The sequence below is a fragment of the Malus domestica genome, chromosome 13 (assembly GCF_042453785.1).
Source record: "Malus domestica chromosome 13, GDT2T_hap1".
Classification (NCBI taxonomy): Eukaryota; Viridiplantae; Streptophyta; class Magnoliopsida; order Rosales; family Rosaceae; genus Malus; species Malus domestica.
This window is the reverse complement of record NC_091673.1, coordinates 22,257,000-22,270,879: the sequence shown is the minus strand read 5'-3', so window position 1 is coordinate 22,270,879 and position 13,880 is coordinate 22,257,000. Positions and strand designations below refer to the sequence as shown.

Sequence of the window (13,880 nt, the reverse complement as noted above, 5' to 3'; positions counted from 1 at the left end):
TGAGATTTGGAGGGTTTTAAAAATCTAAACGACCATGTAACCATCGTCTAAGCGTTGAGGATGCAATTATGAATATTTATTATGCTTTCACATCTCTCAGACTTATACATTAATGATTATGAATTTTGTTTATTTTGAACCCCCTTAAAAATACTATTCATGAGAGTTTGTATGGTTTTAAAAATTCACACGATCATATACCCATCCTCAAAGCGTAGAGGATCGACTACGAGCGTTTGCATATTTTTTGCAAATGTAAATTAATTATTATAATTTTTTAATGTATTTGGTAGTTTTATATTACTTGATATTTTTATTTTTAATATGTTTTATGATTTTCAATCTCAATCTTTTCCTATAATATACTACTAGCCTTTTTGCACGCGCTCACGAGTGTGCGAAAAACATTTGTTTAATCACGGCAGGCTACACGCGACATACACATTTTAGATGTATTTATATGCGAAGATTGGTTCAGTGTATAGAAACATCAAATAAAGGTGATTATCATCTCTAATAATAAAGACATGAATTTAAAGTATTTTATCTAGCATATTGTTGACTCTAAAAACTACCAAGCCTATGTGGTGCGCAGGCCGAGTAACTAATAAGCTAACTACGTCATTCGATTGTATGCAGGGCATGCCAACTCCTCGGCCGAGCTCAACTGAGGAGTAAAATTTGTTGATGTTGCGTTGGGTGTGCTGCTGACTTCTTGATCTTAAGACTGCGGTCGAGGAATGAACACGTCTCGACTTTCGGGTTCTAGAGCCTGAAGACAAGGCTGCTAGTTTTGCAAAGTTCAATATCAAATTCGGCTTTCAATGTGCCGAATGTAGTAACTTATAACACCTCACTTCGCCGAGAAGGCTAATGAGATAACCTCTGCCAATAAGGATTCGAAAATCCTTCTCGACCGAGACTTGGATAGATAACCAGTCAGCCCCGTCGCAATGCTATTTATCCAAACTGAAGGTGCTTCACGGTCGGCTGATTCTACGGCAACAGTGTTGTTTATCCAAACTAAAGATGTTCGTTGGTTGCCTTCACAGTACTGTTTATCCAAACTGAAGATGTGTTGGCAAAAAAGGAAAATAAAAATCTCAAGGTTGTTGAGAGGTTTCACGTAAAGCGAGGGTTTGCGCAGGGCAGTTTGTGTGTTGAGTTGGATGTCCTCTTCCGTTGCCATTACATCTGTATTTATAGGACTGATGTACTTGCTTGGCACGGCCTGATTCTCGAGTAAAGTCCTATTTCAAATTCCTATGTATCTGACGTGACTTGATCTTTAAAGGATTGCATTTGATCTTTGGTGACGTGGCTTCACCACTTGCTTTCCTCCATCCATCTTCACAGCACCAACCTGAGAAACATGCATTAAAAACCTAGCCTACCTCATCATCACATCACCAAAAAACCCACGTTCCTAGGCTTGATCTAAATGAATATTAAATTTATTTCATCTCATAATTTCATCCTATCCATGCATCATGACTTTTCACACCTCTTCTACCATGCAAGCATCTCACCAGACCATCTTGATCAATTCCGAGCCACGTGCATAACAACATTTATCCATCATTTATCACCCACTTTTAAATGGATAATAACAATAAAATACTCTGATGCTCTAATCCACCACACGTTTAAATTCCAAGAACCTGTGTGGACCCAAATTTACACCATCAGCCCGTGCAATCAAAGCCTTTGATGAACATAGTTCTCAACCGTTGGATGACAAATTGTTAAGATAATTGGATGATATATTGTGGTTTTAATCATGATATTATCTTTTAATAATGAATTATCTTGATATTTTCTTGTACAAGATGAGGTGCAAATTATATCTTCAACTTGAAAGTGAGCAGTACAGTTCAATTTGATCTGGGGTTCTTGGAATTTAAACGTGTGGTGGATTAGAGCATCAGAGTATTTTATTGTTATTGTCCATTTAAAAGTGGGTGATAAATGATGGATAAATGTTGTTATGCACGTGGCTCGGAATCGATCAAGATGGTCTGGTGAGATGCATGCATGGTAGAAGAGGTGTGAAAAGTCATGATGCATGGATGGGATGAAATTATGAGATGAAATGAATTTAATTTTCATTTAAATCAAGCCTAGGAATATAGGTGTTTTAGTGATGTGATGATGAGGTACGCTAGGTTTTTAATGCATGTTTCTCGGGTTGGTGCTGTGAAGATAGATGGAGGAAAGCAAGTGGTGAAGCCACGTCACCAAAGATCAAATGCAATCCTTTAAAGATCAAGTCACGTCAGATACATGGGAATTTTAAATAGGACTCTACTCGAGATACAGGCCATGCCAAGCAAGTACATCGATCCTATAAATACAGATGCAATGGCAACGGAAGAGGACATCCAACTCAACACAAAAACTGTCGTGCGCAAACCCTCGCTCTACCCGAAACCTCTCAACAACCTTGAGGTTTTTATTTTCCTTTTTCGCCAATACATCTTCAGTTTGGATAAACAGCAATGTGAAGGCAACCGGCGAACATCTTCAGTTTGGATAAACAGCACTGTTGCCGTAGAATCAGCCGACCATGAAGCACCTTCAGTTTGGATAAACAACACTGCGACAGGGCCGACTGGTTATCTAAGTCTCGGTCGAGAAGGATTTTCGAATCCTTATTGGCCCAGGTTATTTCATTAGCCTTCTCGGCTAAGTGAGGTGTTACAAGTTACTACATTCGGCACATTGAAAGCCAAACTTGATATTGAACTTCGCAGAACTAGCAACCTTGTCTTCAGGCTCTAGAACCCGAAGGCCGAGACGTGTTCCTTCCTAGGCCATAGTCGTAAGATCAAGAAGTCAGCAGCGCACCCAACGCAACATCAACACATTTTACTCCTCGACCGAGCTCGGCCGACGAGTTGGCATGCCCCGCACATAACCGAATGATGTAGTTAGCTCATTAGTTACTCAGCCTGTGCGCCGCATAGGCTTGGTAGTTTTTAGGGTCAACAGAACCCCATATCAAATTGAACTATACTGCTCACTTTCAAGTTGAAGATATAATTTGCACCTCATTTTGTACAAGAAAATATCAAGATATTCATCATTAAAAGATAATATCATGATTAAAACCACAATATATCCTCCAATTATCTTAACAATTCTGCTATCCAACGGTTGAGAACTGTGTTCATCAACGACCTTCATTGCACGGGCCGATGGTGTAAATTTAGGTCCAAACATTGCTCCCCAGTTTCCTTGAACTTCGGCTCGTAAGCCAAATGGTTAAGGAAATTAGCGTAATCAAAGAATTCTCGTATCTCCGATAATGAGACTTTGTTCCTCGGCAACAACATATATATATATATGGTAGGCCGAATGCTCATAGAAATTTATATTATATATATACACACACACACACACACATGGTAGGCCGAATGGCCCCATTGTCGAGGACCAGCACTCGAGAATAATACCTCGTCGAGCTTGGGAATGTTCCTCGGCCTTAAAATCACTTCTGTTTTGCCAATGTTGTAAAGCGGGGTCGAGGCCGAGAGTAATTGGGGTCGAGGTCAATAAAAACCGTTCCTGGGGCTCTGTTGCCTATATATACATATGTATAAAAGTAGCATGATTGTCTGATGTGATCCGCCAGCCATGCAGTTGGCATATATATATAACCAAGGCCATAAACTCAAACTCAAATCTTGGCCTATTGGCTGTAATGATGATATCTGCCATGCATGTCTCTTCGACTTCGGCCCAATGGTTGGCCGAACCTAGGCCTGGTTCCATTTTTTTTTTTTTTGCAAATGGGGCCGAGGAAAATGAGGCCGAGTTAAGCCGTGTGATGCCATTTTTTGGATTGCCGCATATAAAAAGTTGCCCCCTTATTTTCTTATGCCTCGGCTAAACAGCCGAATGGTTAAGAAATAAAATCCTTATTCGTGACAGCTCAACCTATTGAGAAAACTAGCAGCTCGACCAATCAAAGTCAGCAACGCCAATTATACCATCTTATTAAGCATTGGCTGAATAGCCGAATGGTGAGAAAATAAATTTTTTTTTTTTTAAGAAACAAAAATGAATGGTCGAACCATAATCAAGCGGAGACCAACGATGCTTTATTCCAAGTCGAGATCTTTTAATATCAAAATTCTCAAATTGATTTCGCTCTAGGCCGAATAAAGAATTTTCTCCAAATATGTTTTCCTTGGTGAAATATTTTTCATTTTCGGCCGCTGAATGTGTTAAACAATTATTATGCCCCCCAGGCATAATTACTTCCGGCTTTCAACTCGAACAACTTAGCCAAACAGGATTTCTCCATATCGACTATATCACCAATAATCATATTGATTGGCGTGGTTTGTTCAGCTGAAACCATGAATTGGTCTTGTTCGTCAGTGGAACACTTTTCTGTCGAATCATTGTCTAAGTCAATTTGTGGCTCAGAAACTTGAATTTTTTCTTCTAGGCCTACCATACTTTCAGTCTCGATTGAAAGAACAAGTGGCCTAAGTTCTTCGGCCGTCTCGACAATGTTCTGAGGCCGAATTTTGATTGTGGTCGGAGCAGAAATTTTCCCCCAGCCTCTTGCCTTTCAGAAAATCTACCCATCTCTCGAAGCATTATTTTTGCTTCTTTAATAGGCGATGAAACTCATCCCAGGAAGCCTGATCGAGATATATCATGTGAACTTCGTAGTTGTAACACTTGGTCCCACTGGGCGTGCCAAAATGTTGACTCTAAAAACTACCAAGCCTACGTGGCGTGCAGGCTGAGTAACTAATAAGCTAACTACGTCATTCGGTTGTATGCGGGGCGTGCCAACTCGTCGGCCGAGCTCGGCCAAGGGGTAAAATTTGTTGATGTACTGCGGAATCATTGTCTAAGTCAATTTGCCCCACAGATCAAATTAAACTGTACTGCTCACTTTCAAGTTGAAGATATAATTTGCACCTCATCTTGTACAAGAAAATATAAAGATAATTCATCATTAAAAGATAATATCATGATTAAAACCACAATATATCCTCCAATTATCTTAACAATTATGCCATCCAACGGTTGAGAACTATATTCATCAACAGCCTTGATTGCATGGGCCGATGGTGTAAATTTGGGTCCAAACATATATGTAAAAAAACGTAATAAATAACATAGAAGATCCTTATAATGTAGTTGCAACTAAAAGATATATAAAAAGTGTAAAAACAATTCAAGAACTTCAATTGACCTTGATACACTTGACAACAAAACATATCATGAACTCATATTGTTCCGTCCTATAGTCTGTACCCCAAAAAGCTAGTGCGTGATCGTTTTTCAACTATTTGCAAGCAAAACCCCATATATAGTTCCACAAAATCTTGGCTGATTGATGTCCAACTCTCTGCAAAAGAAGAAAATATTTTCAAATGGATTATGGAACTAAAACAACGCACCATTCCACCAATTTTGATTTAAAACTATGAGCAACTCATTGGGAGAAAAATGATGAAAACAATAGACTATTGAGAAATCTTTTTTGGACGATTCAAAAGTGAATAGCATAAAAAAGACAATTTAATTTTTAATCTTATACTCTAATATTTTATAGGTGAATCCATTTAATCAATCCGTCATGTGTGGTTTTTATCATAATCCTCTTTCTCCTTTACATTGGGCAGTTGTGTAGATTTGCATCTCTAGTAAAAAAATTCTTCTATTGTACTTTGTTTGTTGACAAGTATTTTGCAAAAAAACAAATAAGCATCGGTGACAAAGAGCAAATGAAATACATACCTTAGAACAATTATTCCCATCATCACAACCTTGTTGGTTCGATATATGTTTCACTAAGAGGAATAAAAAATCATGAAAATTAGTCTCAATATAGAGGTCAAGCAACATTTAACAGTAAGGAGAAAAAGAAAAAAAGTATCATAAAATATAGGACCAATTGAAAATTATGGAAAGAAAAGAGGAATAAAACTCAGTTATCTTCACAAAAGAAATTTTATCATCACAATGGAACACTCAAACACACGGTAAACCTCATCTTACTATTTCACAGCAGAATAAGTAAATCTTTTCCTTCAAGTTGAATGCTCTCCAAATGGAGAAGAGCTTGTTCTTGGTCTTTTAGAATTCCTCTGGACTCATGTAGAAAATCTCAGTTTAAGCCCTTCAACCATCCTTACAATTAGTCAGTCTCTTCCTAATTTCTTCCTCCATCCCAGACATATGCTCTCTAAAAACTACAAATTCAATGAACACACCTTCCTCATAAATACGATTTGTCAACAATATGCTCCCTAAACGATAATATTGAACACTAAAAAATGTCAGGTTAGTTCTATAGTATGCAAGGAGTAATAGTTCTAGTCTTACCTATTGGGAGAATAATGTAAATTTGTGAGGGCAAATCATAGAGACAAAAGATCGAAACAAATGGCTTACTAATTGAGTCGACTCCCATCTGAAACAAAGGAAGCATGCCAACAGGCAACATACCTGAAAAAGCAAATGTTAAATAAGAAGAAATATTGGAGAATCTATATACATGAAATATTCAGGATTTAAAAAACATAATTTTCAAAAACGAACAATGCCAAAATCACATACAATGATTCAGAAGAGCCTGAATCATGTGATGTACCTTGTCCTTTCAGATGAGCTTGCATCCTGCAAGAGGACCAACACTGAAGACTTGAGCAAGAAGCTTATCACCCATTCAAAATTAATTAGAAACAAAATGAAATTTGAGCAATTGATCTTTTGCAAGGCTGACATGCATACAATTCAGAGACGATGGTTTACCTTTTTGTTTATAGAAGTTCAAAACATAATCTTGAGAGACAATGAGATTTTGGTAAACCGAGGAAATTTGATTAAAAAGGGATATGAAAATGAAATTGGAGAAATTTGTGGAAACGTACAGCGGTTTTCAAATGCCCCTGCAGAATGTGGAATCGTTGGAGAAAACTACTTCTATCTCTAGCTTTGGCAGTTTATCTTTCGTCTTCTATTTGAGGGTTTACCACATTCTTTTTTCTTTTTTTTTTAATGTTGATTTTTTTTCAATAAAATGAATTATAATTTTATGTTTTTTTGACAAAAATACCCCTGCTATTTTGATTGCATTATTTTCATTCAGTTTTAGAATTTTTTTGTTTGACGGTTATTTTAGTCCAATTATTTTTGGTGAAGCATTGAGACATCAAAGTTGTCTTTTGGCTTTCTAATATTAGAGATTAGAGATTAGAGATTAGAGATAAAAATAAATAAATAAAACTTCAATTTTAAAATTTATATAGAATAATATTTAATAAACAATATATACATATTCATTATATCTATTGTATTTTATAGTAAGTTTTTTTTTAGTAGTTTAAAAAATAAAAATCATCAAAATAACTTTTTTTCTTATCGTGTCGAAACAGGTTACCCGCGTGTCACTCTCGTGTAAACCTGTTAAGGACCCGTTATTAACGGGTTATTATCGTGTGACCCGATAATGATCCGATTAGTTATCGTGTTGACCCGAAACCCGTTATTTTCGTGTCGTTTACGTGTCGTGTTAACAGGTCGTGTAAGAAATTGCCAGTCTAAGGCAGACAATCCAAGTCCTAATATGACAAAGCTTTTTGCTTCTAGTGACCCCTTTTGAATTTCGATAAACCATACTCCAAAAATATCTTGGGTCTAACTAGGGATAGGCAAAATACCCATGGGTTTGGGTAACCGTGGTTACCCGCCCATTTAAAGTTCACGGTTATGGTTGTGGGTAACCGTTTAAATGAACAAACGGTTATGGGTATAACCGTTTATCTGTAAAATTTAAATGGGCGATTATGGATATTACTCGCGGTTATAACGGGTATCCATTTACCTATTTAATATATATATATAACCATTTAAACGGACAAACGGTTATGGGTATAACCGTTTATCCGTGAAATTTAAATAGGCGGTTATGGGTATTACCCGCGGTTATGGGTATTACCCGCGGTTATAACGGGTATCCATTTACCTATTTAATATATATATATATATATATAATCGTTTATCTGTGAAATTTAAATGGACGGTTATGGATATTACCCGCGGTTATAACGGGTATCCATTTACCTATTTAATATATATATATATATATATATATATATATATTGTACACTCAAAAATAAAATAGAATATATTATGTACCACTGTGATGCGACGTTGACGATCATCAGGACCTTCCCTTTGTAGGTGCTAATGTACATTCAGAAAGAAAATAGAAGATATTGTGTACCACTACGATGCGATGTTGACGAGGACCTTCCCTTTGTAGGTGCTAAGATATATATATATATATATATATATATATATATATATATATTAGAGAGGAGGACTAAGGATCGCTTTTGTTTGCTTTTTTTTTCTTTCTAATAACTGAGTGTACAATGTAAACCTTCTGTGATCACTTACCTCTGCTGGATTCATGCTAATTGGTGTCGGTGTTCCTAAATGGAATACTAATTCAATTTAGACATTTATTTTGTAGGCCTCTTTTGGTGACAACAAGTCGAAGACTTTGTGATTGAACGTGCTAAAGCATTAGTGTTCGAAAGTGTTTAGTTTCGAAATATTTTGGAGCTTTGAATCATCTAGTATTCAAGATAATGACTACTATTTGTTTTTAGAAGCTTTACTTTGTAATCATATGGATTATAATTAAAGACTTGCTTGGGTGTAGCAGAAAAATATCATTCGTAAACTATTATTTTAATTATTGGAATTGTACGAGGACTTAAATAATTAAAATAGGGAAATGCATGCTAAATGTACCTATAACGATGTTTGATTGTCAGAAAACGAAAATTATGACAAATTTTTCTTTTGTAATTTTCAAGTTGTTAAAAAAAATGTAGACAAGTGAAAAAAGGGGTAAATGAGTAAAAAAAAAGATAAACGGGTTCAAAAACGGGTAAATGGTTATGGTTAAATGGGTAAATAGTTATGGTTAAATGTGTATACGGTTATGGGTATGGTTAACCGTTTATAAACAGTTATGGGTATGGGTATAATCGTTTATGCAATTACCCAACGGGTAAACGGTTATTCGGGTATGAACATAAACGGTTATAGGTAAATAACCGCGGTTACCCACCCGCCATAACCGTTGTCCATCCCTAAGTCTAACTGGTCGTACATTTTTTGTCTATTTCTCCGGTCATACATATAAGATGATAGAGACCGTTTACATGATAGAATCTCACTATATGCAAACTTAGACAATCACATATCTGATTTGACTAGAGCAATATACTCTAATTTAGGTAAAGCACTATGCTACCCTCCTACTCGTACTTAGGTATAATATTGCTCGAATGAAAAGAGAAAAATATTCATATTACTTACGTGAATAGTACTTTTAGTCTTCTTTCCCTACATAGGAGGGATACGCGAAATTAGAAATTGTATGAAACGGGCATAAAGGATTGATTCCTCATTTTCTTTCTTTCCTTACTGAGGATCGTCCAGGGTTTTTCCAAAACACCAAGATTTTCTTTCAGAAATTGAAATGCCACGTCCCAGCCAACTTTCAGGGTTATTTTTAAGGCAAGCAATCTCAATAGGCAAACATTCATGACCGCTAAGATGGAATATAAGCTTGCAATGGTAAATTTCCATATTGGAACATCCAAAATAGCACCTTTCCTATAATAAGGGCCAGCCACAAGAGGATAGGATATTGTTTATCTGTAACCCAATTCATCAAAACATAGAATGTTGATTCCATTCCAATGGAAATTAAAATACCAAACACACTTCGTCCGCCGCTACTACCAACCAGCCATTTAAGCACTGCCTTGGTTTGGTGCCCGACATGAATCGCTTTCAGCTAACTCCATTTCATTTGCCGACACTGGTCATCCCTGCTGGTAATTTAATTCACTAATTCTTTCGTTTTTTTATTGCTGATAAAATTGGGGTTGTATTATGGTTAACCTAGTTTTAATCTTCAAAAGTTTTAATCTTTTGTTTCTTTAAATTGATTATTGCAGATGAGTGCCAGAGTCACTGCAAATCCTACATTTCTCATATCTCTTATGGCTCTATATTTGGCCGTAAGAATCGATCCCACCTTTTTCACTATGCTCTTTGGATCGATGCTTACGGCCAAATACAAAGCCATGAGAGATAGGAGAAATGTGGAATCTGCAATGACTCTGGCACTCATATGCAATAATCAATTTAAAGAAACAAAAGATTAAAACTTTTGAACATTAAAACTAAGATTAACCATCAATACAACCCGAATTTTATCAGCAATAAAAAAACAAAAGAAAGAATTAGTGAATTAAATTACCAGAGCAAGGACAACCGGTGCCGGCAAATGGAATTGTAGTCAGCCCAAAGCGATTCATGTTGGGCACCAAATCAAGGCAGTGCTCAAATGGTTGGTTGTCAATAGTGGCGAACGGAGGTATGTTCTGGTATTTTGATTTCCATTGGAATGGAATCAACATTTTATGTTTTGATGAATTGGTTTACAGATAAACAATATCCTATCCTCTTGTGGTTGGCCCTTATTATAGGAAAGGTGCTATTTTGGATGTTCCAATGCAATCTTATATTCCATATGTAGCAGTCATGAATGCTTTACTATTGGGATCGCTCGTCTTAAAAATAACCCTAAAGGTTGGCTGGACATGACATTTTAATTTCTGAAAGCAAATCTTGGTGTTCTGGAAAAAACCCTGGATGATCCTCAGTAACGAAAGAAAGAAAATGAGGAAGCAATCCTTTATGCCTCTTTCATACAATTTCTAATTTCGCACAACGCACGGACAAATTTTTTTGAGTAATTCTTAGGATAGGGATTCTTCTATGTACTCCTAAAACTATGGAGTCAGAAAGAACTTCCTAACATTAATTATCAATATTTTAAATAAAAACTCTATTCTTATTGGTCCATAATTACTGACTTCCTAAACTAGAGAGTATGATTAGAAATGGTTTCCAAGACCAGTAATTTCATATCAAAACAATTAGTACCACTGGGGCGCTAGACTAAAGATCACTGACTACAACATGGTTCCTGTAACAAGTACTCGGCATAATCATTTGCCTTTCCGGCGAGGTTTCAATGCAGCACAATCTGTACAATACCACTTTCCTCTTGGTTTGTCCTTCAGACCAACACACCCAAAATGGAACCACTCTATCTTGCACTGTTGGAGGAAAAAACTAAAATTAGGTAATAAAGTTGAAAAGACTTTTAAACAAGAGAAAATATAGAATAGGGGAAAATTGCATACATTGGGGTTCTCGCATGCAACCATCTCCCCATAGCTAACTTGGTTGCATAAACAGTACGTGGGTTCATTTGGATCCACTGGTATATCTAAATCCATAGCTGTAGGATTGACAGATGCAATTGCTGCTGCTGCCGCGGCCGTTGCTAGTCTTGTTCTGGAAAAGAAAAAAAAAAGCATCACTAGGTTCCAGAGAGAACAAAATGAGAACATATATACTTCACATTTCATGCCAACGAAACATTCCCAAAACATGAAGGCAGGAAAGTAGTTTCAAAACCCCGCAGTTAATAGTAAAAAGAGCTCTAGTGTCGAGCATCTATAATTCAAACATGGATGCTCTCTAGAAGTGTTTAATTATAGCTAAGAGGAAGGTAGAAGCATGAAATCAGAAAATCAACTCAAAAGAATATAATAAATGAAACATTAAGAATAGGTAGATACTTCTTACGCCCTCCTCTACCACCTTCACTACTCTTTCCAGATTTTGCACCACTATCGGGACTTGGAGCAGGCAACGCACTCGCAGCAGCGCTATCTCTTTCTGCCATAAACCAATTCAACAAACAAAATTAGGGAAAATACATGCCTAAGGAAGAAATAATTATGTCCTCATATGGTAATCTTAACTGTAAAATAAAAGACTTGAACCCTATAGTATAAACTGCAAAATTCAAAGACTTGACAAGGTGGAAAAATAATAACAGTAGAGTACCACGCAGCTCTTCCTCAAAAGTTTTCAAGTACTGATCAAGTTGTTGTATGTGCGTATCCACCTGAACATTATTACAGAATTTCAAATAAATATTCAGAGATATAAAAAAAAACTCTAAAACCTGGAAAAACAACCTAGTGCAGTATGTATAGGGCAAGATGCAGCTCCATGTACCAGATCATATGCCCGTACAGCCAAAAGAACCTTTTCGTCTGCAATCCCAATGCTGTGCTTCTGCTCATCAAGAGCCTCATCTGAGAATCTAATAAGGGAAGTATCAGGTGTAATATTCCCAGACTTAATTTCGCGCTTTATGTCCTCAATTTCTTGTTCGCAGCGTTGTTCATTTTGTCTCTGGATATCTGTTCATATACATAAGAAACAACATTTTACTTGACAACCGCCACAAAGCATTTTACTTTGACAGGTTTCCATATTCTATATTAATGAAAAGAATACACCAATAAAAGTAAAATATGAAAAATTCGGGAGACAATTCTATTAGAAGTTATCGCCAACCAGAAAGTAAGCAAGAGCATACCTTGTAAACTTTGATCCAGAGTGCGCATCACCGAATAATTCTTAGCCAAAATATTAGGCAGAGATTCCAAATCTGTGAAAGTGAAAACAGAAAATGAGAGAGAGACATCTATGAAAAGTTCCTCTCCTATTCGTACTGATAATTTGCATTCACTCATATTTTCAGCATAGATTTCAGAGGGTTTGGAAAACAACGAATGAGACATTTTATGAAGATGTGCAGTGAAAGCATTACTTTGAATTGTAAAAGAGAGCCAGAGATTTGAAGTTCCTTGGATAACAGTCGTGTTATTCGATTCCTTACTGCCTCCGGATTCCAAGTCTTTCAGACGAAATTTCATGATGCTGTATGTTTAAAACTGTTATTCACGTTAATTTGATGTGTTGGTTTGTTTTCGTTAATTTGGGTTTCTGAACATTTTCTTCAACCTCCAAACCAAGTTTTTGTATCCCACAAAAGATTAAAACCTTGAAATTAAACAAAAATAAACCATTTTATCACACACAAAAATTGAAGCCCAATTCACTTTATTGATACAGAAAATAATTATCTGACAAAGTAATATAATTGATTGGTTCTCAATTGCATAAAATCAAATTGAAGCTGAAATTCAAAGAGAGTTATGCTAAGACAGTAAAATTAGAGAGAGAGAGAGAGAGATTACTGGCGTTAAATTCTTCAAGGAAAGACATGGTGATGAAATTGAGGCAAATGGGTACGAAAGTTCTGGTTATAGCTCCAAAACCCGAACCCTAATAGACTGATTGCAGTTGTTTTCCCCCTCTCCGTGAACCCTAATATTACGGAAGAAGATGGCGATGGAGCGTACCGAGAGCAAGTTTGCAAAGTTTCTAATACCATCCGACACGATGGATGATTTGAAGAAAAAATAAATAAATAATACAACTAATGATAATTGACTCACCAAAATAATAATAATAATAATAAAGTGTTACTAGAACTTTAAAATTTTAATTGACTCACCATAATAAAAATAATAATAATGTTTTGTGAGGCTAAGTTCACATTCATGGCTAAAAAAGATGAAGAATGATTCTGAGCTAAAAAAGAATTATTGAGTTTGGTGTATGAATGAGGATGGATGTCGAGTTTATATGGACAAAAAAAAGAAAAGATAAGGTTTTGGACAATGCCACATGGCATTACGTGATTTGTTGAAAATCTTATCGAAATCTTGCCTAAATTATTGTAAATAGATAGTGATATGTGGTGCGTCAGGATTGGTTGGAAATCTTATCGGAAATCTATTTATAAAATAGTACGTTCGGATAATGACACATGGCACGACAAGGTTGAAAATTTGATCAAAATCTTGGCTAAATTATTGTAAACAGAT

General features: G+C 36.1%; 1 protein-coding gene and 1 long non-coding RNA gene across 7 annotated transcripts; both read right to left on the bottom strand.

Annotated features, from left to right (window-relative positions):
- Positions 1-5,118: 5,118 nt before the first annotated feature.
- On the bottom strand, positions 5,119-7,300 carry LOC108171313 (uncharacterized). 5 transcript variants are annotated; one of them, XR_011574883.1, is made up of 5 exons: positions 6,784-7,300; positions 6,589-6,648; positions 6,355-6,477; positions 5,767-6,221; positions 5,119-5,374 (listed from the first exon to the last, which is right to left on the bottom strand). It is a non-coding gene; the product is annotated as an uncharacterized lncRNA (long non-coding RNA). The 5 variants fall into 5 exon arrangements; XR_011574884.1 differs by having other exon boundaries at positions 5,767-5,819; positions 6,028-6,477; positions 6,623-7,300; XR_003768002.2 differs by having other exon boundaries at positions 5,767-6,477.
- Positions 7,301-10,894: 3,594 nt separating this feature from the next.
- LOC103425916 (PHD finger protein ING1) lies at positions 10,895-13,611 on the bottom strand. 2 transcript variants are annotated; one of them, XM_008364017.4, is made up of 7 exons: positions 13,188-13,611; positions 12,524-12,595; positions 12,157-12,344; positions 11,983-12,043; positions 11,712-11,811; positions 11,271-11,424; positions 10,895-11,183 (listed from the first exon to the last, which is right to left on the bottom strand). In XM_008364017.4, the coding sequence occupies exons 1-7, from the start codon at positions 13,213-13,215 to the stop codon at positions 11,073-11,075; spliced, it is 714 nt and encodes a 237-aa protein (XP_008362239.1). In that variant the 5' UTR covers positions 13,216-13,611; the 3' UTR covers positions 10,895-11,072. The 2 variants fall into 2 exon arrangements, with proteins under 2 accessions (XP_008362239.1, XP_070666709.1); XM_070810608.1 differs by lacking the exon at positions 13,188-13,611 and adding an exon at positions 12,758-12,920.
- Between the last annotated feature and the right edge of the window lie 269 nt (positions 13,612-13,880).

What these genes read in the sequence shown, in the direction of transcription:
- LOC103425916 (XM_070810608.1), bottom strand. Translation starts at nt 12,863, where the DNA reads ATGAAATTTCGTCTGAAAGACTTGGAATCCGGAGGCAGTAAGGAATCG. An exon ending in CTGTACGGGCATATGATCTG is followed by an intron (nt 12,044 to 12,156) that starts GTACATGGAGCT and finishes AATAATGTTCAG; the next exon opens with GTGGATACGCACATACAACA. An exon ending in TTTTGAGGAAGAGCTGCGTG is followed by an intron (nt 11,812 to 11,982) that starts GTACTCTACTGT and finishes GGTTTATGGCAG; the next exon opens with AAAGAGATAGCGCTGCTGCG.